Here is a 27,563-nt window from a genome sequence, read left to right on the forward strand (position 1 = left end):
AAGGGCTGTAAAGAGTTCCAATAGGCAATGGGCAACAAACTGCAACAACAGTGGCAGCAACCTCAGAGTAAAGCTGGACTCTGTAGGCAAGGAAAGAGAAGAGAGGGGCGCCAGACTAAGTGCAGCACTAAGTGATTCAGAAGCTGACAGCTGGAATGGATCTCCTAGATGCTCGGTGCGGCCGATGAAGGAGAACCAGCCTGGAACACAAATGGCGCCAGGGCAGACGTGACATCAGACGTAGGAGCAAAGTGACCTAAAATGGGCAGTAACGCGTTTCAAAGCGGAGCTTCTTCCTCAGACCTTCAGCGGCTGGCCGCACCAAGCATCCAGGAGATCCGTTCCAGCTGTCAGCTTCTGAATCACACAATCCTGCCTGTTCTTCATTGGCTCCCGGGATCCCTATAGGACGACGTCCAGGGTGACATGTCTAATTTTACATCACTTCTAGTGAGTTGCCATTGCTTTTACCTTGCAATAAACCTCTCTTTTTAATGCTGCACTTGGTCTGGTGCCACTCTCTTCTCTTTCCTTAACAAAAAAACTAGCCAGGAGGAGTTCAGGCTGAAGCCATACTTTTACTTCTCTATATAGCTGCTGGGTTCCGATGTGTGGTGTTTCCACCTTCTGTTTTCTGATGTGCAATTAGTCTAGTGCTCTACAGTCACACCCACAAGTATGCTACAACACTTCAAGGGATCACAGTATGTTGTACAGGATTTTGTATTCCATGAGGCAGATGGCATTGCATTAAAAGTACTATTAAAAAAAAGTGAACAACAAAGAGAACATTCTCAGATGAGGAGACATGGGGAAAGGAGGGTTAAGGGAAGTAAGGGGTTAAAGATAAGTGAAAGAGGGTGGATTGGGACGCTGTGTTGTATAACTGCCACATTAGAACCATCCTTTGGGGAGAGTTTAAGCACAAGTGCCAAAGTGGACCCAGAAGTCCCACACTCGTTCATAGTCTCCTAGATTGTAAGCTCGAAAGAGCAGGGCCCTCGAACCCCTCGTGTATTGTATTGTTACTGTCTTGTCTCATGTTCTGTCCCCCCTGCTACTGTACAGCGCTGAGCATACCCTTTGGCGCTATATAAATACTGTATAATAATAATAATAATAGTTGATAAGAGTATTGGTCATTATAGCTGTAAAACTTCTCGAATGTGAGAATAAAGGTCGAGTGTAGTTAGCACATGTTTCTGCCTCCAATGTCAAGCAATTAAGCATCTAGCATTAGTCAGCACATGCACAAATATGTTTCTGGAATCTTTAGTTATGCTGGGTTGGGGAAGACCAAGAAAAAAGATAGATCAAGAGGCAGCTGAATTTGTAAGAGCTTATGGAGGATATTCTCTACCACCTGTGTCATAGTTTAGGGTCAGGCTCATAGACCAGTAGATATAGCAGTTGAGAGATTCCCACTGGCCAGAAGGATAAATACCCGAGCAGATCACTATGGCAGATGACGCAGGTTCACCTGAGGCGTGGGGGTCTAAGCACTAGTCAGTATTTACCAGAGCTCCTGATGGTGGAGATGGGTTTTTCTGAGTGCTAGTGCCAGGTTGCCGTCCTTAGGATCGCCCCACCAGAAGGTGAGCAAGCTGGGCTCTGGTTACAGATGTAGCAGGCAGGGATTAAACGAAAGCATAGTCAAGTAACAAGCCACAGCCAGAAATGAGTGGTAACGAAAATATGGACAGCAACAAGAGCAAAAAGAGCAAGATTTTGGCTGTTGAGGAGCACAATAATCTGGCAAACAGGAAGTGCAAAGGCGTGTCTTAAATAGGAAGTTCATGGGAGGAGCAAGGAGTTCAAGGTTCACAAGAAACAAGGTACAAGGCATTATTATCCTAGGGTTCAGACACACCCTGACAACCTGCCAGAACAGCCTTATCTGATGGTAAGTCAAAAACACGAGAAACAGACTCCCAGAGTGTGTGTTTGAGATATCTCCAACATTAGTCCAACATGTTGGAGATGAAAGAGTGTAAAAAGACAGGGGTATGATACCGATGATGTAGGATTTTTAACTTAAATCATAGACAGTACAATGTAAGGATTAAGTTCATTTCTTATTAAAGTATATATTTTTGGGGGGGGCACATCTGTATTTTGGGTTATTTGCAGATACCACCAATCATCTGCATTCCACTCCCATCATGCAAAACATTTCAAATGCAGTAGGGCACAGACAGGTTAAGGAAGGGCAATGGATTATAGAAAGTATTTTATTTGAAGATAATTAAACAGAAACCTGGATGGTAGTTGGTGCCTTCTCTGGAGAGTAACAAAGGACAAGAGAGTTCTCTCTGTCATATCTATGTATTGGGTGATGTGGAAGAAAGATTTATGTTTCCTTGGCAACACCACGTGGTATGTAAGACTGTCAGGAATTTAGTTTTGCAAATTTTTCAGATACTTTTAGTACATTTCCTTGTGGACAGCAAGTCTAAACTCCTAAAAGCTTTTAAACGTCCCCATAAAAAGAAGTTGCACTGGACTAAGGCGGACCAGAGTTTTTCTCAAACCATTTATTGTAAGAGTATAAAGGATCGCTGGTCTAAGGTGAGATGCGTATTAGTAATTTAAAATGTCAGGGAGCGCTATTCCCCAAGTAAATAAAAGGAAAACCTGCTGGAATTTCTTTAAGGTTAAATTAATTTTACCTTAGATCTATGGTTCTGTGGGTCTTGTCTCCCACGTGACAAAAGGGCAGGAATCCAAAAAGGTCCTAAAGTTTGTGGAGTTGGAGATACCTTTTGTCTTTTTAGGGATAACTGTAATGTATGAGTGTGATGGATAAGGGGATGGGTTGGCCTCATAGGAAGCTTATGATGACCACCATTCCACCACTTTCTATATTTGTGAACTGATTGTAGGCATGTAGCCTGAAGGTGGGGCAGGTGGAATGTCCTTCATGATTTCAATTAACACATTGGGCGCCAGGTCTGGGTCACATAAGAGGATTGCCCCCCGTCATGGGGTCTTCTGAGCTATGCTAGGCACCTATAACAAGATCACTCTATGTTAAACATGGGGTACCTTTACTCTGTACTGTTTTCATCAATGCCCTTGGACAAGGCTGAGGCCCCCATCAGGGAGTACTCAGCCTTAAGGCATGCCTCTACACTTAGAGATGAACATACACCGTGTACGCTTGCCCGATAACTCTCCTTCGGTTAACTTTCAGGTCCTTGTGCAAATGCACACCTTTGCTGTTGACTTGCAATAAGGAGAGATACGTTGAGCCTTGTCCACATCCACCTGTCCAACATTTTCCACTACCTCTATCGGTAGCAGAATGGGTTCCCACCATGCGCCTAGCGCGGGCTCTCTACGTGCACTTGACTTAGCTCTTGAGCTTCCATGTCTCTGTACAGGATGGAGACCTCTGTGGTGCCGATCCGCTTCCATTGCTGTGGGAGGCAGACCGCTGGTGGAAGGAATGCCGACAATATCTATGTACCTCACTGCTGGAGGTTGCCCCACTTGAAACAGGTACATGCCAACAACATGACCTGACTGTTAGCTTCCATTACCCTTCATAACCACTTGCTGCACAGCACTACCCCAATGTACCTAGTGACCCAAAGCTCTGAACTAAGTGTTAAATGTGCCGGTTACTTGCATTGCACTTCTTTAAGAACTCCAGACCAGGCAGAAAACAAAGTTTTAATGATTTACTTTGACAAATGCCTTAAACATTACAGAGTCAAACATGCAAGAACAGTCCTTTTACCTACATCCCTAAACCCTAACTCAGGCTTGTGTGCTGTCCCTTCACAAGGTAGAGTCCATCAGTTGGTAAGTCAATGGGTATTGGCAGCCCAGTACTGGAATCCAGCAGCTGGTGTCTGCGGTGGATCCAATGGCTTTCTACATTATGATGGGTTCCAAGATTACAGAAAAGTGTAACGCCATTCTTTCACAGACCAAGGATTCACAGCAAGAGCCTCGGTCTCCAGACAACAGTCCCTTTTATTACCCCAGGATCAGTGGGTCAGACCCAAAAAGCCCACCAAGCGGAAAACCTGAAAAAGTCAGGTTAACCCTAACATTCCCGTCCAGGGCAGCACTTAGCTACTTGGATTGCAACCTGCTTAGAGGCAGATAAACATTTGCTACATGAACTAAACTTCTTGTGACTATCATAAAAGGTTTCACCTTTGCTTTCAAAGTTCACCATCGTTACTGATAGCAGCAATTTTCAATCCTAAACTACAGTTTGCTTTTAACATGACTTTCACAATTCTGTAATAATCTTTAATCACTTACAAAATCAGTTTGAAAATGATCACTTTAAAGCAAATCTGTTCTTGCTTGTCTTGATGAAGGACTTGGTCATCAGCTGCTATTAATACCACTTTCTTTTAGGCATTGTAATGTTTAAAAAGATCTCATAGATGGATCCCTTGGATATTCCTACTGCACACACATCTAAACAATTTCAATGAATGTCACTAAAATATGGCACCCACACAAAACACAACCATACAATTACAAAAAAAAAAGACAATCATCTAATGAACGGTTCCTGTCTCTTTGGAACGATCATGCTTTGCACAGTATCAATAACACGTTCTGTTTTTGTAATGGACAACTAGTTTAACAATAGAACTTGGCAGCATCTATAGCTCATATCACCAGAGATTTCCCACTGCACTGTAACTGTATCTGTAACTTACTTATGCTTCACCATCCCTCCTAGTTAATTTTATTATTATCACCTTCTTTCCTGGTCTGCTGGGATGAGCTGAAATAACATACTCACCCGTCTAGCAAATCCAGCATTGTCCTGCTGTTATCTGGCAAAAGCCGCTGCGCTGCCTGGTCCAGCCCTGCCGTCTGCTTTGTGACATCATCAGGAGGCTGTCTGCCTCTTTTGAGTCTTAATAGTTGGCCTCCTGAAGATGGTGCATGAGCAGTGAGTCATAAAAAGCCCAAAGCCTCCTGAGATCCATGACAGGGCATTCCAGGAGGATTTGGGCAGAGGGAGGATGTAATTTTTGCCTAGGTCAAAAAGACAAAAGTGCTGGCTGTGCTCCCGTGAAAAAGGATCCCCTTAGCCCCAATTTATTTTATATTTGCTGAAGTGGGGAGGAATCTGATGAACAGAAGCTAAAAAGTGAAATGATCCTCTTTAAGTCTTAACCAGCTGCCAGTTTATTTGATGTAAACTTATTTTATGATTATTGTTTATTACAATATAATAAATGATAATAAAGTGCAATGAAATACCAATAAAGTACTATATGTAATGCTTTGCAGGTTAGTTAGATAGATTTTGTTAGGTAGAGGCTGAGTAGCAGCCTGGGGTTGAATCAGCCTGGAGAGTGAGGTAGTGAGGTTACCTCAGGAAAGGCTGGGAGGCTCTATAAGATCAGGGCTTCTGGTACCCTCCCACCTTTCCAGAGAGTTAAGAACTTTTTGGAACAGGGGAGGCGGCCCAGATCTGCATGTTTAAGGGACCTTGGCCAATAAATCCCCTGGCAGGAGGCTGGGCATGATGACCAAGACAAAATTCAAATATCAGAGAGCCTGGGGGAAAGTGTACAGTGTCAGGTGGAAGATGGACTGAGGAAGGCTGGAGTGTGGAGCCTGGGAGGGAGAACCTACCTACAAGCCGATTGATGGAGACGAGGATCTTCACTGTACCATTGTCTCCAAGGGAGGACATTCTGATCAGCAGGGAAGGAGCCAGCCCAGCAGAAGGCATAAAGGCAGCCACCAACCCATAAAGCTGACATGAAAGGACAGTGTGAGTACTCTTACACTCCCTGGGCCGGATAAGGGGAGATGGAAGTCAGATGCTAGACCCAACTAGCTTCTCATCTGGGAGTGTTCTAAATGAACAGCTCTTGGGCCTCCTTGCTCAGGGATACCCTCAGGCAGCTGCGTGAGGAGGAATCATTCGGGGTCTGAGGAGGTACAACTAAGAACCTTTGGTGCTCTTCAAGAAAAGACTGTTGCTAATCTGTTGTACATAGTTGCTAAGGAGTTGTCCTTAAATTCTACAGTTCTCCAGGCATCCCATATACCCCTAGACCCTATCCAAGTTTAATCCCTCAATAAAATCACAAAACCAATCTCAAGGACTGTTTACTGACTCCAGTGTGCAAAGTGTGAAAATGTGTGTTGCCTGGCCATTCAGAGCATAGGGGGACCCAATTCAAATCCAGCAGCCTCTAAGGGGGTAGTGCTACATGTTTATTGAATCAGTAACTTACAAAAGATAACTTGAACACACAAGTAATATATGTTCTCAGTGGTGGTATCTTGTTTCAGTGTGACAATACATTCCCTCTTGGTGCCATTGTAGGGGTCCCCTTTTCCATTTCTTCGGAATTATGCAGCGTGACAGCTGATGGCAGGGTTACACACTGAATTCCAGCAACTACTGCCATTCCGCATGGTAGGTCTCCTGTACTAGAATATAAACAAATGATCAGGTTTCTTATATTGCCCCAATTCCCTCCACTGCTTACACTCATTTAACATTTGCCTCCCCCATAGTGTAGTGAAAGGGTCCTTTGTAAGCTCTATGTCAGGTTGGTCACAACCTATTCAGAGCTAAGAATCCTCCCTCTTTCCCATCTGATAGCACCCAAGCCTGTTGCTTGCCTGCTTAAGCATCTAGTACTGCAGGGGGAGAGTCACATGCTCCCACATGCTGGGTATTCTATTTTACTTTAACTTTAATAGATAGGCAGATGGTTCCTTGGTGGGAACAAATAGTGGAGAAACAACTTTTATGTTGTCAGTAACACTAGAATCCATCACTATTTCTTGTGCTTTCCAAGCTAAAGTGCCACGAACATTTTTTACCAATTCTCACTGAGAAGATGGAAGGATCAGATAAGTTACACTGCATTTTTCAACTTGTTAGATCTCTTTGTGCCATTATAAACACTTTAAATGTTTGACTATGCCCGGTATTGCCTGCTGGAGGTCTGATATCCTGTCATAATTGGGTGATTTATTGCTAATTAGGGTCAGAGACATCCTGTTTTTATGTGTGTAACCAGGTGCTGGGCTACAGCATTAAGGAGAAGGAGACCTTGCCTTTTATTCTTCTCTCCCTTTACTATGATACTAATGTTATGCTGCACCATTCTCCTCTAGACAGCAGGAAGAGAGCTAAAACAAAGCAAGCCCATAGACTTCTAGGCAGAGTGCTGAGAAGGAAGGGGAGTGGTTAGGTGAGTTTTATCTGCCCAGGAGAGCTCTTCCTCTTGGGAACGTGAGAACGGAGAAGAGCACATTTGCCACACACTGACCAGACTGCGGAGAGACTAGACCAGCAGAGATTGAGCCTGAGACCTGAGAAGCGAGATGCCCGGCACAGTGCAACACAGATCGCAATGCGTCCTCTAACCTGGAGCTTCCTCTCACCCAGAGCTTCCTCTCATGTAGAGTTTCCTGTTGCTGATCATCAGAGGTATCCAGTGGAGAGACAAGGGGCCTCCTCTTCTACAGCCAGAGGTCACCGCAGTATCCCTGGGACTGGAAAGAGGACTTTTGCCCATTGCTGATATTTCCAGCAGGGACTGAGCCACTGAGAGCAGGACACTTAGTGTACCCAATCCATACTGCACATTATACCACATTTATTCCAAACCTAAACTACACCTATACCAACCCTATACTGCATTATAGCAAACCTTTACCACATCTAAACCATATCTACCCTCACACCTGTGTCAAGTCTATTCCGTACCTTTACTGTACCTGTATCTATGTTGTTAAGTGCACTGATGCTCTTAAAGGGCTCCACTGATAGCTGGGGAAGAACATCTAAAATGACTGCCCTTCCTTTATTCTGCAAGCCCCGTTTGTTCCCTTGCCCACTCTGTTACCTTCCTGCTTTTCTTTTGGACAGTGCATACCCAGTCGCCCCATAAATGCTCTCTGGCAGTATAGTTCCAGTACTCAGTAGATTAAACTTTACTACTGTTCACTGCTGCACTTGAGGAGGCCTTGCTACTATTCATTGTGATCTGGATTCCAAGAGTCATCTTATGCCTAGTCCTTACTGTTAATCATTTTGTATGCTAAATTGTGCTATTACCATTGTTAATCCATTTTATGCTTGCCTAGTTACTAACCAAATTGATTGACAATATTTTAAGTTTGACTTTACTACCTGGTTTGGTGCCTGATTTCTTTGATATAGCAGTACTACTGGGTACTGAGTATTACTTTTAGTGGTTTTCTGTGATATAGTATGTTTGTATACTCAACCTGGTGTGTCCGAGGGGCTGAGGTTCTTGAGGAGGTCAAGGCAAAGAACAGAGGACCCCTCCCATTCAGTGGCTACTACAAGTTTGGTGCTACATGTACATACAGTAAATCAGTGTACACTTCCTTACAAAACAGTTTGAGAAATGGACATTGTCATCAAATGTGTATAAAGGGGCCAGTGTTAGCTATTGGGGAAGTTCTTGAGCAAACTAGAAGAATTTACTTAAACTGTGAATATCATATTATATCTGATAATGATAATAATAATAATACAGTATGCGAAAGGCATATGTGAACCAGTGGATTACAGCACAAAGAACACATTTCTTGATTCAGCACAGGGGAGTATGGAAACAAAGTATTACATTTACATTAGGGAGGGTTAATGTTAAAGTGACAGGAAGGGTTAGTGTTAGGGTTACCGGGAGGATTATAGTTGAGGTTATAGGCTGTGGTGTATTTAGGTTTTGTGCTGCTCTAGGCAACACTAAAATTTGGCACCCCCCACTCTATATGTCCGTATGTAGAATATTGTAGTGATGCTGGCTCCATTCCTCTCCTCTCTGTACCCCCAGAGCTGACACTCTATACGTCTGTACACAGTATAATGTAGTGATGCTGGCTCCATCCCTCTCCTCCTCCCTATTATATAACCTGTCAGTGGTGCTGATGCTACTAAGCTTCTCCTCCTCATCCCCCCGTCGGCGGTGCTGTCATTCGGTGGTGCAGAGCAGTCAGGGTTGGGCTGGCCGGGTCCTGGGATGTAGATCCTCTTGGAGAACCTGGTTCGGGCTGTGCTTTACCTGCAGGAACTGACCAACATTGTGCAGTACCAGCAGAGCCCCATCCACACCCAGCGGCAGCAGATCGATCCTCAGTCTCCTTCTGGATGCCACATCATGTCTCTCCTTTGGGGGGGGGGGCACTGCCCCCCTGAAAATTGCCTCCCAAGGCAAACGTCCTTTTTGTCTTGCAGTAATTATGCCCCTGGTTACAGGGAAGATTAAAATTGGGGTAAAAAGGAGGGTTAGTGTTTGAGTCAGAGATTTAATGACCACTGGTTAAGTTAGTATAAGTGCAGGTTGTAAATTTAGAGAGGTTAGTATTCAAACTGGGGCTTTATGTAGGATTGCTGTTAAGTTTACAAGGAGGGTTACTTTGAAGATACGTGTATTTTAGGATTGCAAAAAAGGTTAGTATAGGGTTGCAGGTTACAAGGGGGGTTTAGTATTATGGTTATAGGGAGGGTACTAGAATTACAGGAAGAGTTGGTGTGAGGGTAAGTGTTAGGGTTACAAGAAGGGTTTGGATTGGGGAAAAGGTATATAGAAAGTTGGTGTTGGGGTTATAGGGAAGGTTAGAGTGAGGTTGTAAGTGCTACGATTACAGGGAATTAGGATAACTGGAAGGGGTGGCGTTGGGGTTGAGGTTACAAGGACGGCTGCTGTTGGGCTTTGGATTACAGGGGTGTTAGTGTTAGGGTAACAGGAAGGGTTAATGTTAGGGGAAAGGGAAGTATGAGGAGGACTTTCGGTACTGCATAGCTCTTAGGACCAAACTTCTATCAGCAAAAAGAATATCACACTGGGGTGTATGTATGAGGTGTATGTATGGACTGGCATTTCCACTAACTAGAATGAGAAACACCATTTCTACCTTGCCTTATATATGTTTATCAAACAGGGCAGACATTTGCACCCACTGTTGCACAGGGATTTCACAGTATGACATATTGCCTCACATTTCAGGTGTGCTAAGCCCTATACAACCAATGTCAGTCCATTAAAATTTCTCTTACCTCTTATGTCTGTGTCTGTTTTATCTTGTTAGGTGTTTCAGTGGTGATCAACCCACGTGTTCCACTTTTCATGTCCATTGAGAAAAACAAGTCATTTTGTGTGAAGACACCTGCAAGCACAGAGAGACTCCCTCTACAATATACAATATGCATTGGGCAGAATATCCGATCTGTTCACCAGGATGTAGGAATCCATCTTTATGAAAACCAAAGGACACCTCCAAACATTAATATTTTTAGGTAACATTAAGATAAGAAATGTATCCTATTAAAAAGATGTATACTATGATTTGTATGGAGGGAAAGAATTGAAGCTGAAAGGTGTAGGTATTGGTCCAGATAAGAATTTTTATTTTTCACAATAAAAGGGTCCATCAAAATTCGAGAGCCAATGGGAAAGATTTGCTAAAATGTTGCATACACAATTTGGTGTAGCTGCAAATATTAGTTAGTTGTTTTAGTAAATCTACCCCAAAATGTTTCAGGGATCATGCACAAATTTCCATCAGGGCTTAAGTTTACTTTGCAAAAGCAATCTGGACATTTGGTTAATTAGTTCTTTAAAAATAATAGTTTGAAGCTTGCACGGTAGAGTTGTCTGTTGTTTCATTCCATATGTTATGATTTAATAGCAATGGCATTACCAATTAGAAGAAGGCAGACATTTATATGACCTTGCCATGACAACATCATGAGAAAGTATTTAAGAAAACATATGTAAGTGGCTTTTTATCCTGCTCAGGATGCCAGTCTGGAGACACTATGGTATATCAGATTCTGCTGCAAAACTTGAAAGAGAAGTCAAATCGTTCCATAATAAATTAAAGAGGTACGGCCTAGGAGAATGCCTCATTTCTCTCAATGAACATTCCACTAAGTTACTTTCTAGCAAGGTAAGCCTTCACCTTATTTGTCCCACATAGTAAACATCAGACTGCTCATCTCAAATCCGACACTATTTCCATAAAATTGCGCACCTCCACTGTCAACTGATCTGGGGCAGCTTGGGTATGTAGAGACACAGAGCAGTGGTCCACCTGTTAACAATAAGGCTTTCAGCACTGGAGTTCTGAATTCACATTTTACTAGGATATGTTGTCCCATGTTTACCTGAATTTTCCCTTATCATTCTGGTTTCCATTCACAATTAAAAAAAAATAAGTTTAGCTTAATTTGCTTCAACCCAAAATTATAGCAAGATTTATATCTCTATGAAAATGGTTGGGACCACTGAAGTAACTAGTTGTATATAGTCTTCCCTAAATGACAAGTTCATCACAACTTAATTGTGCATGGACCAAAGAGCAATTGCGGAGCAGTAAGGGAGAAGGGTTGAAATGAACAGTTAGGAAGCATATTCTTTATGAAGTCTTTATTGAGTAATATTGTTCCAAACTAATAAAAGAAAAAGTAGCCTATTGATATCATATAAACATTTGAACAACCAGTTTATGGTACTGTAGGTTGAAAGAGGTTGCATCAGACTGAATGCACAATTTGGTGATTTGCTCTGGAAGCCAGCATGAGCATAATTCAAGGAGTGGGTAGAAGACATCAAGGAGTCCTATGAAAACAAAATTAATGTCTTTATTGGCTTTACAACAGTAGAACACATGCAGTGCAGTTAGATTAAATAAGCACTAAGAAAAGAAGATACCAAATTAATAGGAGTGCCTGCTGAGAAACTAATTTTTTTCCCAAGACTATCATGCTTGTCTTTAGGCTCAACCCTTCATCCCTGTAAATTTGTTCAAATATATTTTTGCCTGCAACAATATTAACAGGATGAAAGTGCAATTGTTTGAGCAATGTGGAATATTCCCTATAAATGGTGAAAACAGAGCTCCAATACCTAAAAAAATGCTAACACTAAAATTAGCTCAGAAGTGTCCAAAAGTTACTAAATTCTTTGCTTTTGCAACCATTCAAAAGAAAACCTGTAGTAAGCATGGAGTCTGCCATTCCTGACCTCTATTTGTCTCTCTGATCCAGTGGCTTGAGTACTTTTTAAAGCTGGCCATACACTGAGCAAAACATGGCTGATTGATTAAGGATCGGCCAAATATCGATTAGTGTGTCAGCCATCCAGCTGACAGAAGTTGATTGTTGAATCCACTTCTATCAAAGAGACATGTTGGAAAATTGTCCATCATTCAGCAGATGCAGCCAATCAACTGCAGTCACTGGTTAGTGTTGCTGTCAGAACATAGTGTCCTAGTAGGGGAAGGGGTGAGGAATTCCTCAATCCACATTTGTGTGGATGGAAGAAATTGTTAATTTCTTTTTGTTTAGCCTACTAGCTGAACAAAGTGGCCTTAGTACTTTTTAAAGCTGACCATCTGCTGATCAAAATTCAGCTGGTCCATCAGGGATGAGCTGAATTTCAAGGAGCGGAATAGAGGAGAGAGAGAGAGGTGCGCCAGACTAAGTGCAGTAAGATCATAACAGTTTATTGCACACAAGACATTAAAAACTCACAAGACGTGGGTATATATCAGGCATCAGGTATAAGAAGGAGGACGTCATCTGAGCTGCACATCACGGGCGAATGGCTGCAGTACCAGGGTATTCACAATGGCTGGCGCTCTAGGCGGGTCCCACAGGAAGGAGCGAGGATGGCAGGCGCAGTTACTGGGAGTCGCGGTGCAGGGAGGAACTGTGCTCAGGGCGGGCGCTGCTGGTTTCTCACATAAGCGTGGGTTATGGGGCCAGCTTGAGGCGCATCCAAGATGGCCGCTGAGCAGAAGTGACGTCAAGACGTTGCTGGGAGTCGTCCAAGGGGGCGGTGACGCGTTTCAAGGCAACCAGCCTTTTCATCAGGCCTCATCAGAGGCTCAGATGACGTCCTTCTTATACCTGATGCCTGATATATACCCAGGTCTTGTGAGTTTTAAATATCTTGTGTGCAATAAACTGTTATGATCTTACTGCACTTAGTCTGGCGCACCTCTCTCTCTCCTCTATTCCTCTACTACAGAGTCCGGTTTACTCTAGAGAGTGCAAGCCTCACGACGGTGTCTACATTGCAGCTTTGTATATATATATATATATATATATATATATATATATATACATACACATACACATATACACACACATATATGTATATACCATCTATTCCTTCCCAGTACTGCCTGTACTACAAGTTTCCTTCCTCCCTCCCCCCTCCTCCTACTACTCAAGCTGCACAACCCGCCTTGTACTCCGAATATATATATATATATATATATATATATATATATATATATACACATATATATATGCCCCATTTCCTGTGTCATTTCGTCTTTTAAAAAAACCCCAACAACTGAACTATTCATATATCGCCTAAGACTTTCTGTGTGAACTATATACCCATCACCACCTCTCTTGCGCCAATTACATCTTCTGAATTTCAAGCAGCGTCTCAGGTCTCCTGGTTGACAGAAGTTGATTGTTTAATCGTGGGACGTGTTTCCATCATTCAGTGGCTGCAGCCAATCAGCTGTATTCACTGATCAGTGTCGCTGTCAAAATATAGCGGGGAGCTGGGGATTCCTCCATAGTGGGGGGCTGGGGAATTATTTGTGTGGATATAGGAAACTGTTCTTTTTTTTCTTTAGCCTGTTAGCTGAACAAAATTACCAGTGTTTGGGTCATGTGTCATGTGCAGAATTCCTGTTGTTTTCCATTTCACATGTCTGGGTAGTCAATATTAACCCAATTAACTTGGAACAAGTATGCAGATCTGGACTTCCTTCTGATTTTCTTAATCTACATGCTTGCTCCAGGTCAGCATCACCAACCAATTGATTCAAGGACAGTCAGACAGCTAACTTTCCAACAAGGAGGATGGCAACAGAGACCTTTGGATTTCTTTCAGTACAGGTTACCTTTCAGCAAGGGAGGGATAAGTAAAAATGCTTTTTTGAAGGATTCGTTCACACAGCCTTACCTTGTGTAAGGGCCTGGTTTGCCAGTATGGGGATGCACAGGTGTTCCATGCATCCCCGTGCAGGCAGTCTCATTCATGTCAATTGGGTCACAGTGCCTGCACAGACACAGCCGCTGCTCCCAATTTGACAGCTGGGCGCACACTATCGACATTCAGGGCTATGCACTCGTACAACTGTCAAATTGGGAGCAGCAGCTGTGTCCGTGGAGCCTGACTGACATGAATGGGACTGCCTGCACTGGGATGCACGGAACATCTGGGAACCCCTGTAGGGGCAAACCAGGCCCTCGCACGGTCGCACATCTAAGTACTCCCATATGAACGAGGCTTTACATTTTTTACTTTTTAAAACATCAACAGCCACTATAAAGTGACCCTGTCATTTCTATAAGAAAATACAGCCAGCTGCTTCTTCCAATTCAAGTAGAGGAATACTTAATTCTTTGCAGGCTGATCTTTGTTATCTTCATCAACTATGGGCTCCACTGCTATTTGACTTTTCCCAATTTGTCAGATAGTTTGTCACCAGTGGGTTCTGTGGTTATTCCCACCAGCTAGAAGAACAATGGCATCCCTCAATACTCAGTACGGAGACACCTTATCTGACACATCTGGAAGTGTCAGATAGCAGCGGCATCTGGAGCTTATGAAGACAGGGAGGGAAAATTTCACTCAATGCCAAATGGGAAGTGAAGTATTCAGTTTCAAGTATTCCAGGGAGCAGTGAGTGTGTTTACGTACAGAAGCAACATGGTGCCTTAAATATATGGTAAATATTTAAGTGTACAGCTGTCCTTAAGATAAGTTATTTTAATGCTTCCTTCTTTATAGGACCACATACCTATTACAGACCAAGCAGGAGAGACTGACAGACATCGCAGGGATCCATACACTCTTAAGCACCTCAATCTCTCAGTAACCACATCTCCATATGCAAGCTTTAACTCTGAGGAGCTTCAAGATTATTTGCATAAAGGACAGGAAAACTACTGGCTCAGTCTCCCTTCAAAATTAGATGGATCAATGGTATGGTATGGTATAGTACCCATTAAAATGGAGTATATTTGGTTGGATTTACCATCGTGCAGAAGAGATCTGTACCTAGGGGTATTGGAGTTTAAAGGACCTATTGAAAAATTGGCAAAATCAATGTGTTGCTTTTTTTACTTAATGAAAACTATAGATTCTGGATGCTTATTATGAGATATGTATGTTGATTTAAAAAAAAAACTCACACTGTGCAAGACAGGACATAATTATACTTGGGTTTTCACATGTACCAAAAAACTGCCTACATAGGTAAGTGGTGTCTGTAGACACAAACAAACTCTGCAGCTCTGACTAAAGTTGAACAATGCCCTTGCTATAGGTGTGGGCAATTGACATACCTCCTGAAACCTGACTGGCATACCACCAGGACATTGCTAGGACATTGCTAAGGCTGGCAATACATTATACAAATTTCTTATATACAGTATTTTTCCTTTAGATTTACCAAAATGATGTAATATGAAGTCAAATCTAAACACTTTCAATTTGTATGCAATCAGGCAGGCTCTTGCACTACATAGTTGAAGGTAAATCAAAAGGAAATTGAATAAGAAAATTGTATAATGTATGACCAGCTTAAGAGAGGTCTAGTCATTACAGTTCACCTCCACCACCACCACAGGAGTGAGCTCTCAACACTGAGCTCAGAGCTATTGCATCGGGGAGAGAACGGGCATGTGAGGGGGTCTGAATCAGAGAAAGAGCTCACTCCTGTGATGGCGGAGGTGAGTAATAATAACTAGGCCTCTCTTAGAAATGTTCTGAGAGTATTCCAGGTAGGCTTCAGGAGGTACATAAATGGCCTACACCTATAGCAAGGGCATTATTAAACTTGAGTCAGAGCTACAGAGTTGGTTCTTTATCTACATACACTACTCACCTGCGTAGGCAGTTTTTTTTTTGGTAAAGGTGAACTTACCATTTAACACTGTGGAAAAGGCCGAGATGTGAATGAGTATGGAGTTTTTTTTTTTTTTTTTTAATGACAGTACATTTGTCCTTTAAAGGGAAATTGTAAGGGTATTTGGTCAGTGTTATCTTATTAGGGAGACTTGCAGGGTCAGATAAAGTAGTCTCATTCTGGGTAAAGCAACAATGTTACATGTGGGTATCCCCTATGAATTGCACTTTATTATTGAAATTAAGAAAAAAATGTAAATGCTGTTTTACAAAAGTGCATTGTTTACAGAATAAGAGTGGAACACGAAGGGTCCAGTGATTAAAAGAGAAAAGTATGGAAATAGTTTTTTTTCCCAAATTATACTTACCTAGGTGGTTGCAGCATCGGTCCAATGATGCATCTGTCCCCCTCCAGCTCTAAGTGTGAGAACTCAGCGGTCACATGATGAGTTCTCACAGCCGCTCTGAGCAGAGAGCGGTGACTGTCAGTCACCGCTGTCTGATCTGCCCCCCACAGCACTCACTGGAGTGTTGGACTGTGGAGGGGGAGGAAGCGGCTTACTCAGGCTCTTGAGAGTCAGAGCCAGATGCCACTCCAGACTCTGGGGTGGATCCCGACTTTAAAGTCGGGATCTTTCCCCAGCCTAGACTGGCTGAGTGACGTCAGCTGACAGAGGGTTTCAGCTCAGCTGAAAACAGGTCACAGGAATGCAGAACAAACTGCACTCCTGTGATCCATAGGAGAAGTACAGCCAAATGAGCTTTGGCTGTACTTCTCCTTTAAATCAGATTATGACGGACAATAAAACATATATTGTTATAATACATATTTTTTCATCATATATAAAAAATAATAAAATCATTGGTAGTGGGCACTTTTTGATCAAGTCAAGACAGGTGTGCAGTTATTTATTCAATATTTTACTTGTGTCAAGGGCCCACATGTAGTCAATGCCTACCAGAGAAATAATGGGCACATTTACTGTATGTATAAAAACTTAAACATATGACCAAGGCTCTTTTTCTACTTTTCTTCTCACAGGCACCAATTCTGACAAGATGGAAAGGCCAGTTTTCTGTGAGATTGAATATAACCAACAATGGTGCCGCTACATGGTACTTGAATAATGTAAAAAGTTTGATCAACAAACTTGGTACTAAATACATCAAATTTGAAGGGGTAGAAGGCAACACATTTCTAGAACAATCCATACAACCTCCAAGAGGCTTTGAGGGTGACCGTTATGCTGAAATGTTAGTTGGAGCAGTGACAAATTTGGGAAATTCTGCAATAGTTACAGCAAGTACAAGGTGAGGTAAACTCTTTCTGCATATAGACTCATACCTAACTATGGCAATTAACTATGCTTTGTATTTTTAAAGTTTTTGCTATTTATATCTTATAAACCATTTTCAATGACTTTGGTTACATTAAAGCTGAACTCTATGTAGATATAAAATACACAAATTAATTCTCTGCAATAATGAATACATTATGAAATGGATTTTTTGTAAAGCAATCAGTGTAAAGCCCAGAATTTAGCTTGCTAGCACCAGCAGGATTCTCCCCGCACCCATGGTTGCTATTCATAACAATACAGGATGATTAACTGCTTCCCAGCCACCCACAGCCTATAAAACGGTGGACAGGAAGCAGCGTCAATCACAGCAATCACATGGTAAACAATAGAAAGTAATCATCGGCTCTCTCCGCTCTCACACAGATCGGCTGTGAGAGCACAGAGAACTGTTGCTGCAGACTGTGAGTGCGCAGCAGCCTGCCAGGCGGCACATACACTCACAGACTGCAGTGCCAACCTGCCCCAGTGTCCCTGATCACTGCCCCAGTGCAATACCAATAAACAATGCAGGCAGTCCCGGTCATCTGTCCCAGTGCTCACAACAACGTTGCCATGCACCACACCAATGTCATGATCACCTGCATACCAGTGTCCTGATCACTGCCATACCTCATACCAGCGCCATAATCACCACCATAAGCTATACCAGCGCCATTATCATCGCCATATGCTTACCAGCTCCCTGATCATGCCCATATGCCGTACCAGTGCCCTGACCACTGCCACACCCCACACCAGCGTTCTGGTCACCCCATATGCCCTATCAGCGTCCTGATCACTGCCATACCCCATAACAGCGTCCTGATCACTGCCATACCTCATACCAGCATCCCAATCACCGCCATACCCCATATCAACGTCCTGGTCACCCCATATGCCATACCAGCATCTTGATCACTGCCATACATCATACAAGCATCCAGCATTTTATGGTCTTAACTGATCAATTTTCAAATATAGTGTTGCATGACTGAGTAATTGTCACTCAAAGTGTGACAGCGCGGAAAGGTGAAAATTGGCTTGGCCTGGAAGGAGGTGAAAGTGTCTGGACTTGAAGTGGTTAAGGTTGTACATATAGTCCATGAAAACATGTAACATATCTTTTTTGGCACAATATGATGTTGAAGTGTACGTTTGGTATTGCTATACTGAATATAATATTAGACCATAATGACATTACAAGGAATCATGGGGCATCCTCTTCTCAGAATTCCCATGAGCTTAAAGTCCAGGTTTTCTGTAAATCTATATCAGGGGTCCTCAAACTGCGGCCTGAGGGACATTTATCCGGCCAACCAAAAAAAATGTAAAATGGTGCCGGCTGGCAAACAGCTAGGCTGCTCATTGGGTCCTCTGCTGAGAGGACCCAGCAAGCGGCAGCCTGGAAGCCCCAGATTTCACCTGCTGCTGCCAGAGGAGCAAAAGGAGAGGAGGAGAGCACACCAGGCACCAGGTACAGTGCATTGCGGTGTCCAGTGAATCAGAGTACAGTGTGTTACAGTGTACAGTGTATTGTGGTGTCCAGTGCATTACAGAGTACAGTGCATTGCAGTGTCCAGTTGTCCACTGCGTTACAGTATACAGTGCATGGCGGTATCCAGTGCGCTACAGTGTGCAGTGCATGGCGGTGTCCAGTGCGTTACAGTGTACAGTGGATTGTGGTGTCCAGTTGTCCAGTGCGTTACAGTGTACGGTGCATTGCGGTGTCTAGTGCGTTACAGTGTACAGTGCATTGCAGTGTCCAGTTGTCCAGTGCGTTACAGTGTACAGTGCATGGCCGTGTCCAGTGTGTTACAGTGTACAGTGTATTGTTGTGTCTAGTGCGTTACAGTGTGCATGGCGGTGTCCAGTTGTCCAGTGCATTACAGTGTACAGTGCATGGCGGTGTCCAGTGCGCTACAGTGTACAGTGCATAACGGTGTCCAGTGTGCTACAGTGTACAGTGCATGGTGGTGTCCAGTGCTTTACAGTGTACAGTGCATGGCGGAGTCCAGTGCGTTACAGTGTACAGTGCATTGTGATGTCTAGTGCGTTACAGTGTACAGTAGATTGCGGTGTCCAGTGCATTAGTGTACGGTGCATTTCAGTGTCTAGTGCGTTACAGAGTACAGTGCATGGTGGTGTCCAGTACGTTACAGAGTATAGTGCATGGCGGAGTCCAGTGTGTTACAGTGTACAGTGAATTGTGGTATCAAGTGTGTTACAGTGTACAGTGTAAATATTGTATTGTTTTTTCCTGTTTTTTTTGCATTACAAATAAGATATGTGCGGTGTGCATAGGAATTTGTTCTTATTTTTTTCAAACTATAGTCCATCCCCCCCCCAACAGTGTTAAGGTCTGTGAACTGGCCCCTTGTTTAAAAAGTTTGAGGACCCCTGCTCTATATAGTTTGTTGGGGCCAGGCTGGCCCATGCAAACTATTTTCCATACTAAGTGAACAGCTTCTGTGAGCACTATATTATACTGTAGTAGCATCACCTACATACAGTATAAAGCACTGTGTTCTGGCAGTGGCTCGGCAGACTTGCAGTCTGAGTGTTTCTCAACCATTCAGAGGAAGCCATGTAGTTTTATCAATGAATACAAGACTTCCTCTGGCCAAGGTGGAGAGGCAGGCAGATGATTATTATTATACAGGATTTATATAGCGCCAACAGTTTGCGCAGCGTTTTCCAATATAAGGGAGACAATACAATTACAATACATTTCAGTACAGAAGGAGGGCCCTGCTCGTGGAGCTTACAATCATCTAATGATCTCCATCTCTGCAGTTATTGCAATCATCTAAATAATGTATAGTATTGCTTAAGAAACTCTTTTTAAAAGTATTCTGCAGTAAATTATCTCAATGTTCTCTTTGAACAGGTCTAGCTATCTGCCATTCTTTGTTCAAATGAGCCCTCTGCAGTCAGACTGGAGCTACAGTGGACTGAAAGGAATCATCCCATCTGTGCTGCACTACAGTTTGCTAGGATACAATTTTTTCATTCCAGATGCAATAGGTAATTTGTTTTTCAGTTAATTCAATTTTCAGCTCAGCTACCACAGACAGCAGTCTGAATTCTTCATATATTCTATTAGATGGCACACGGTATAGGAATATTATATTGTGAACAACTATCAAACCCTGCTCTACTCCACCCAAAATGTAACAATCTATTTTAGTGAAGTTTACAATATACGAGGGGTGACTGAAAAGTCCTCAGCCTACCCATGAAGCATTTGTCTTAGCCCAATTTTATTTTTGCTACTCATAGTACATATCTTTGCAAGGTTCCATACCAAATGTCTCACAAATCACTTTTTTTTTGTTTCAGTTATTGAAGACTGAAGCATAGAAGGTCATCATTGTCTGAAAGATGGAGAAAGTGAACAAATGTGCTGTTATACAATACCTGCTGAAAAAGGGAATGAGTGGACAGGACATCCACAAAGACATGATGGAAACATTAGGGGAGGATGACCCTTCCTATTTAACCGTTAAAAAGTGGGTGGCGGAATTCAAGAGGGGGAATCCCTCTGTCGAAGTTGCCCTTCGCAGTGGAAGGCCAACAACTGCCTGTACGGAGGAAAACATCACAGCAATCCAGGATCTCGTAATGGCAGACAGGCGTGTGACAGAACATTTCATCGCAGAGAAAGTGGGCATATCCCAGGAATAAATTGGACACATTTTAACAGTAGTACTGGACATGCACAAGGTGTCAAGTCGATGGGTCCTGTGAATGTTGACTGTTGAAAACAAACGCGACAGACAGTAGGTATTGGATAACAGCACGTTTGCTGACTTTCTCCATCTTTCAGACAATGATGACCTTCTGCTCTTCAGTCTTCAATAACTGAAAAAAAGAAATAGCTATTTGTGAGAAATTTGGTATGGAACCTTGCAAAGATATGTACTTTGAGTAGCAAACATAAAATTGGGCTAAGACAAATACTTCATGGGTAAGCTGAGAACGTTTCAGTCACCCCTTGTATATACACTGCTCAAACAATTTAAAGGAACACTTTTTAATCAGAGTATAGCATCAAGTCAATTAAACTCCTGGGATATTAATCTGGTCAGTTAAGTAGCAGAGGGGGTTGTTAATCATTTCAGCTGCTTTGGTGTTAATGAACATAACAACAGGTGCACTAGATGGGCAACAATGAGACGACCCTTAAAACAAAAATGGTTTTACAGGTGGAGTCCACTGATATTTTTTTCCCTACTCATCTTTGCTGACTGTTTTTCACTAGTTTTTCATTTGGCTAGGGCCAGTGTCACTACTGGTAGCATGAGGCGATACCTGGACCCTACAGAGGTTACACAGGCAGTCCAACTCCTCCAGGATGGCACATCAATACGTACCATTGCCAGAAGGTTTGCTGTGTCTCCCAGCACAGTCTCAAGAGCATGGAGGAGATTCCAGGAGACAGGCAGTTACTCTAGGAGAGCTAGACAGGGTCATAGAAGGTCCTTATGCCATCAGCAGGACCGGTATCTGCTCTTTTGTGCAAGGAGGAACAGGATGAGCACTGCCAGAGTCCTACAAAATGACCTCCAGCAGGCCACTGGTGTGAATGTCTCTGAAAAAACAATCAGAAACAGACTTCATGAGGGTAGCCTGAGGGCCCGACATCCACTTGTGGCCCTATGCTCATTGCCCGGCACCATAGAGCTCGATTGGCATTTGGCGTTAAACACCAGAATTGGCAGGTCCACCACTGGCACCCTGTACTTTTTACAAATGAGAGCAGGTTCACCCTGAGCACATGTGACGTCACAAAGGGTCTAGAGAAGCTGTGCAGAATGTTATGTTGCCTGTAATATCGTTCAGCATGACCGTTTTGGTGGTGGGTCAGTGATGGTTTGGGGAGGCATATCCATGGAGGGACACATAGACCTCTACAAGCTAGACAATGGCACCCTGACTATATGAGAAGGGGCGCAGCGCTAAAATACAATATAGCTAATATACATGTATATATGGCAAACAGAATAAGTGATAAATGTGCCAAGAACTGTGCATAAAGGCAATATAAGTCCTTAAGTGATAAATGGTGACTCAAAAACGTGCGTCTTCCTGGTGACTCAAAAACGCACGTTTTTGAGTCACCATTTATCACTTAAGGACTTATATTGCCTTTATGCACAGTTCTTGGCACATTTATCACTTATTCTGTTTGCCATATATACATGTATATTAGCTATATTGTATTTTAGCGCTGCGCCCCTTCTCATATGTTCTTTGCAGAGTCCTTTGGTACTTATTGGCGCATAGCAGCTTTTTATCTAGCGCTCACTTTCATATTTTTTTGAAATGGCACCCTGACTGCCATTAGGTATTGGGATGAAATCCTTGGACCCATTGTCAGACCCTACGCTGGTGCAGTGGGTCCTGGGTTCCTCCTGGTGCATGACAATGCCCGGCCTTATGTGGCGAGAGTATGCAGACAGTTCCTGGAGGATGAAGGAATTGATACCATTGAATAGCCCCTACACTCGCCTAACCTAACTCCAATAGAACACCTCTGGGATATCATGTTTCGGTCCATCTGACACTGCCAGGTTGCACCTCAGACTGTCCAGGAGCTCAGTGATGCCCTGGTCCAGATCTGGGAGGAAATACCCCAGGACACCATCCATCGTCTCATTAGGAGCATGCCCCGATGCTGTCAGACATGCATACAGGCATGTGGGGACCATACCAGCTACTGAGTACCATTTTGAGTTGCTGCAATGAAATTTCAGCAAAATGGACTAGCCTGCTGCATAATTTTTTTACTTTGATTTTCAGGGTGTATTTGAATTCAGTCCTCTGTAGGTTGATAGTTTTCATTTCCATCAAACGATGGGTCATCCTTACATTCCTAACACATTACCCAGTCCATATCAGTATAGATATCCAGCATGATGTGTTTTAAAAGTATTCCTTTAATGTAATCATTGGCTACTTTATTAGGTACACTTTGCTAGTGCCAAGAAAATATCCCCCACACCATTACACCACTACCACCAGCCTGAACCACTGATACAAGGCAGGATGGATCCATGCTTTTATGTTGTTTATGCCAAATTTTGACCCTACCATCTGAATGTTGCAGCAACTAGTCTGCCCATTCTCATCTGACCTCTAACATCGAAAAGGCATTTTCATCCACACAACTGCCGCTCACTAGATATTTTCTCTTTTTCGGACCATTCTCTGTAAACCCTAGAGATGGTTGTGTGTGAAAATCCCAGTAGATCAGCAGTTTTGGAAATACTCAGACCAGCCCGTATGGCACCAACAACCATTTCACGTACAAAGTCACCTAAATCCCCGTTCTTCCCAATTCTGATGCTCAGTTGGAACTTCAGCAAGTCATCTTCACCACGTCTACATGCCTAAATTCATTCAGTTGCTGCTATGTGATTGAATGGTTAGTAATTTGTATTACTAAGCAGTTGAACAGGTGTACCTAATAAAGTGGCCGTTAAGATGTATATATATATATATACTGTGACAGCAGGCCAAAAAAACTAATGGTTGTATCCAGGACAAGAAGCAATTTGTGAATATTTTTCTTTTTCTTTGATGAAATGAGAAAGCTTAGGTTTTTAGGCATGATAATTAGATACTCATCATGCCTAAAGAAGGTCTGGTTAGTCTGGGCTCTGTCGTGGATTAAAGAATCTACACCCACTAAGGCGTATGTGTCAAACAAAGGGCCCGTGAGCCAAATCTGGCCAGCCAGGCCATTTCATGTGGCCTTGCACCTCTTCTGCACCCCCCTCGCCTCTGCTTCCACCTCGTCTCAGCTTTCAGCAGCAGGGAGGAGGACAGAGTTCCTTAGCCAGATCCTGCGCCTTTCTGTGCAGCCGTGGAGATGCTTGTTCCCCCCCCAATCTCAGCACCCCTTCATCTCTACTTCCCATGGTATCAGCATTTAGCAGGCTTCTACAGCTGACTCCAGCATTCCTCTGGTCCTCCTTGAGACCATGTGCTTCCTGCTTCCCAGCTCTGCCCCCCAGCTTCAGCAGCACAAGATGCACTGTGATGTAAGGGAGGGTAGGGGACTCTTAGCTTCTGATGGTGAGGGAAGTCTTGAAATCTGATGAAAAGGGAGGGAGTGCTCTGGACATCTAGTCTTTCAGACAAAACTGGCCCATTGAGGGCAACCATAATGCTGATTCAGCCTGTGATAAAATGGAGCTTGACACCACTACCCCACTGCACTACGGGGTGGACTGGGTAACCAGGAGCTGGCAACAGCAGTGAAACTAGGCAGTGGCATTGGCCACAGAGGAGGCACAGGTAGTTATGAGGAGTCTTGGCTGGGCTGGCTACCTGAAGGCACTGGTGAAGAGAATCCACATACCCACAGGCAAGGCTGCTGTCAGAAACCATAGGACCCCATACAGGCAGCGCGACAGGGTCCCCAAATAAACACAGCTTACGTCAGTTATGAAGCTGGTAAGTGTGACATATTTACAGACCCTTCCCCCATTCTTCATCCTAAGGATCCCATAGTGTGTTTGCAGCTGGGAAGGAGAGGAGAGAAGCTGACAGCATTACGGGGGTGGGGGCACATGGGAGGGGGGCTTGGGCAGCATGGGGAAATGTATGGTGTACCGAGAGGTGCTGCAGAGAGAACCTTACAGGGGATCAGTTCCAGCAATTGCCCCCCTCCCCCTTGCTGTGCAGATCACCCTACCTGCCCACATTCGATTCACCCAGCTGCCTGAGCCCCCCTGCTAGTCTGGACAGGAGGACTAGTGGTACCCCCTTATCCATGGCCCTGCCCACAGGACAGCAGAAAAGAGAGTCTCTAGAAGGGCTGAAGCGCAGAACCTAAGGTACTGCCTTGTTTTTACTGTAGCAGAAGATGAAAGAAAGAGCGCACAAACCTTGCGCATTACCTCAATAAATAGTGACTAATTTTATTATTAAGGAAATATACTCACAAACTAACTGACTAAACAGGCTGAACTGCTGTAATACTGACACTCAGTGGCTGAATGTCTCCTTGCCATGGGAACTCTGCCATACTGAAGTCCCTATCAGCTCAACCCAGCTCTGATGAAGAAGGGAGCACCCTTCGAAACGTGTTATCCTTCATTCCGCCCCCCCCCCCCCCCCCTTTGGATTTACCTGTAACCCTGTGTGGATTATGGTTACTTATGCCTGTTATACCATCACTTTGTGACTATATTTCCTTAATAATAAAATTAGTCACTATTTATTGAGGTAATGTGCAAGGTTTGTGCGCTCTTTCTTTCATCTTCTTCTACAGTTTTATCAAGTTTCCCCAGCTTCATGATAGAGCTGCACAACCTCTGATCACCAGTGGATGAACACGCTGCTTGTTACTAACGCCCGTTTGATCTGAGTCTTTGAGCTCAGGAGATAATGGATCTTTGGTGACTGCCTTGTTTTCACCATAAATCAAAATCTCTGTGACTCCCCAAAGAAAAGTAAAACTTTCACCCTTGAAAATGCAAATAACATAACATAAACCTTTTCTACAATCCTCAAATTCTACCCCACAATTCCCCAGTATATTCAAAATCTCCACAATGCAAAGTCCACAGTGCAGATAACAAAAGTCCACCACGAGTCCACACTTATATAAAATCTTCAGGCGTTAAGCATTATCCCATTCCTTACTTCAAATCCAGGAAACCTCAAAAAAAATAAACTAAATATAGTGCATTAACTTCATCAACAATCAAATACTATGATCTGTGATACCATGCAAAAATTACTTGTGAAAAAGAGAAAAAAAAAATAATAATAATTATTTTAAATTACTATTTTTAGTGCATCTCATGTGTAAAATTATATAAATAGAAATAAAATTATGGTGAATACACCTACACAACCCACTCGTGAGGTGAATCCACTACACAATAACCAAACTTGTGTAAAAAGTGCCAACACTTTCATAAAATACATAGCAAGTGTTAAACTTGTGAGTATATATAATCCACAATCCAAAATAAGTGCCACCACTCTGGTAGGATTAAAAACTATTACCCTCTTTCATCTCTTATAAGCATTTCAATACTCCAGCAGCTTTCTCCTTCCAAATCACTCAGAGCATTGTTCCCCGATCCTCACAGGGCAAGAAAGAGCAAGATTCAGCGGGATGTATAAGTAATACAAAGAAATTTTATTACTGCTTACATAAGAGAAACGAAAGACCATCCTGTTCAAGCACAATCATCAAACCAGCCTCAAAGATATCCGTGCTCCTCCTTCCGGTTTTGCGTCTGACGTCACGACCCTGACGCGTTTCGTCACTTCCGATTTTTTCTGAAGGGATCCGCAAATTTTTTATTTTTTTTCTCTCTTTTTCACGAGTAATTTTTGCATGGTATCACAGATCACAGTATTTGATTGTTGATAAAGGTAATGCACTATATTTAGTTTATTTTATTTGAGGTTTCCTGGATTTGAAGTGAGGAATGGGATAATGCTTAACGCCTGAAGATTTTATATAAGTGTGGACTCGTGGTGGACTTTTGTTATCGGCACTGTGGACTTTGCATTGTGGAGATTTTGAATATACTGGGGAATTGTGGGGTAGAATTTGAGGATTGTAGAAAAGGTTTATGTTATGTTGTTTTCACCATAGCTTTTGATAAAGGGCATGCATTTGGCTACAGGCAATGTGTGGGGGATAGGTCTGTAGTGCAACAACCAATTCATTTCCATGTCTGCCATGTTGCTAAAGGTTGGTGGAGCCAAGGCTGCAGCAGCACCCAATGATGGTCCTCTTCTGCTTCCCTCTCTCAAGGCCAGGGAGGGGAACAACAAGCTGCTGCTGGAGGAAGAATGCTCTGTCGGGCAGTTTGCAGGAGCTGCCAGGGTGTGCTACATATACATGCAGATTTTTCTAATATGGAAAGCTGTACAATTCATGGATTATGATTGCCTGGAACATGCTTTTTTTTAAGCTAAGTGCATTCATAGTACTTATGTAAATCATTTACAGGCTTTTATTAAGTCTCACAGAGATCACAGTACTTACTCAACTACAATATACATTCATATTCTGCCCTAAAAAGATGGAGTCATCTTTGTTCAAACTTTATCTAGATTCAGCATCAATTTCCTGGATGGAGATGTTGGCTCAGAGAGGACACATTCATGGAAACCCTGGTGCTTCCATAGTAGTGTACTTTATGTAAGATGTGCACGACAGAAAAGTGTTTAGTTTCATTTCAGTTTCATTCAGTAAGTAAATCATTTTGTTTCATCATCGTTATGTTAGAATGATTCTTTATTTCGGTAGAATGTATATACA

General features: G+C 43.0%; 1 protein-coding gene across 1 annotated transcript in view; it reads left to right on the forward strand.

Moving 5' to 3' along the window:
- LOC149444018 (SITS-binding protein-like) overlaps window positions 1-27,563 on the forward strand; it is a 105,289-nt gene that overhangs the window by 41,842 nt on the left and 35,884 nt on the right. The window contains exons 3-7 of the mRNA XM_089654985.1: window positions 10,075-10,282; window positions 10,785-10,935; window positions 14,808-15,002; window positions 16,969-17,237; window positions 20,154-20,290. Coding sequence (XP_089511111.1) covers window positions 10,075-10,282; window positions 10,785-10,935; window positions 14,808-15,002; window positions 16,969-17,237; window positions 20,154-20,290 — 960 coding nt within the window. The remainder of the gene's footprint in view (window positions 1-10,074; window positions 10,283-10,784; window positions 10,936-14,807; window positions 15,003-16,968; window positions 17,238-20,153; window positions 20,291-27,563) is intronic.

The sequence above is a fragment of the Staurois parvus genome, unplaced genomic scaffold, assembly GCF_062004578.1.
Source record: "Staurois parvus isolate SC_StPar_1 unplaced genomic scaffold, SC_StPar_1.0 ptg000818l, whole genome shotgun sequence".
NCBI lineage: Eukaryota > Metazoa > Chordata > Amphibia > Anura > Ranidae > Staurois > Staurois parvus.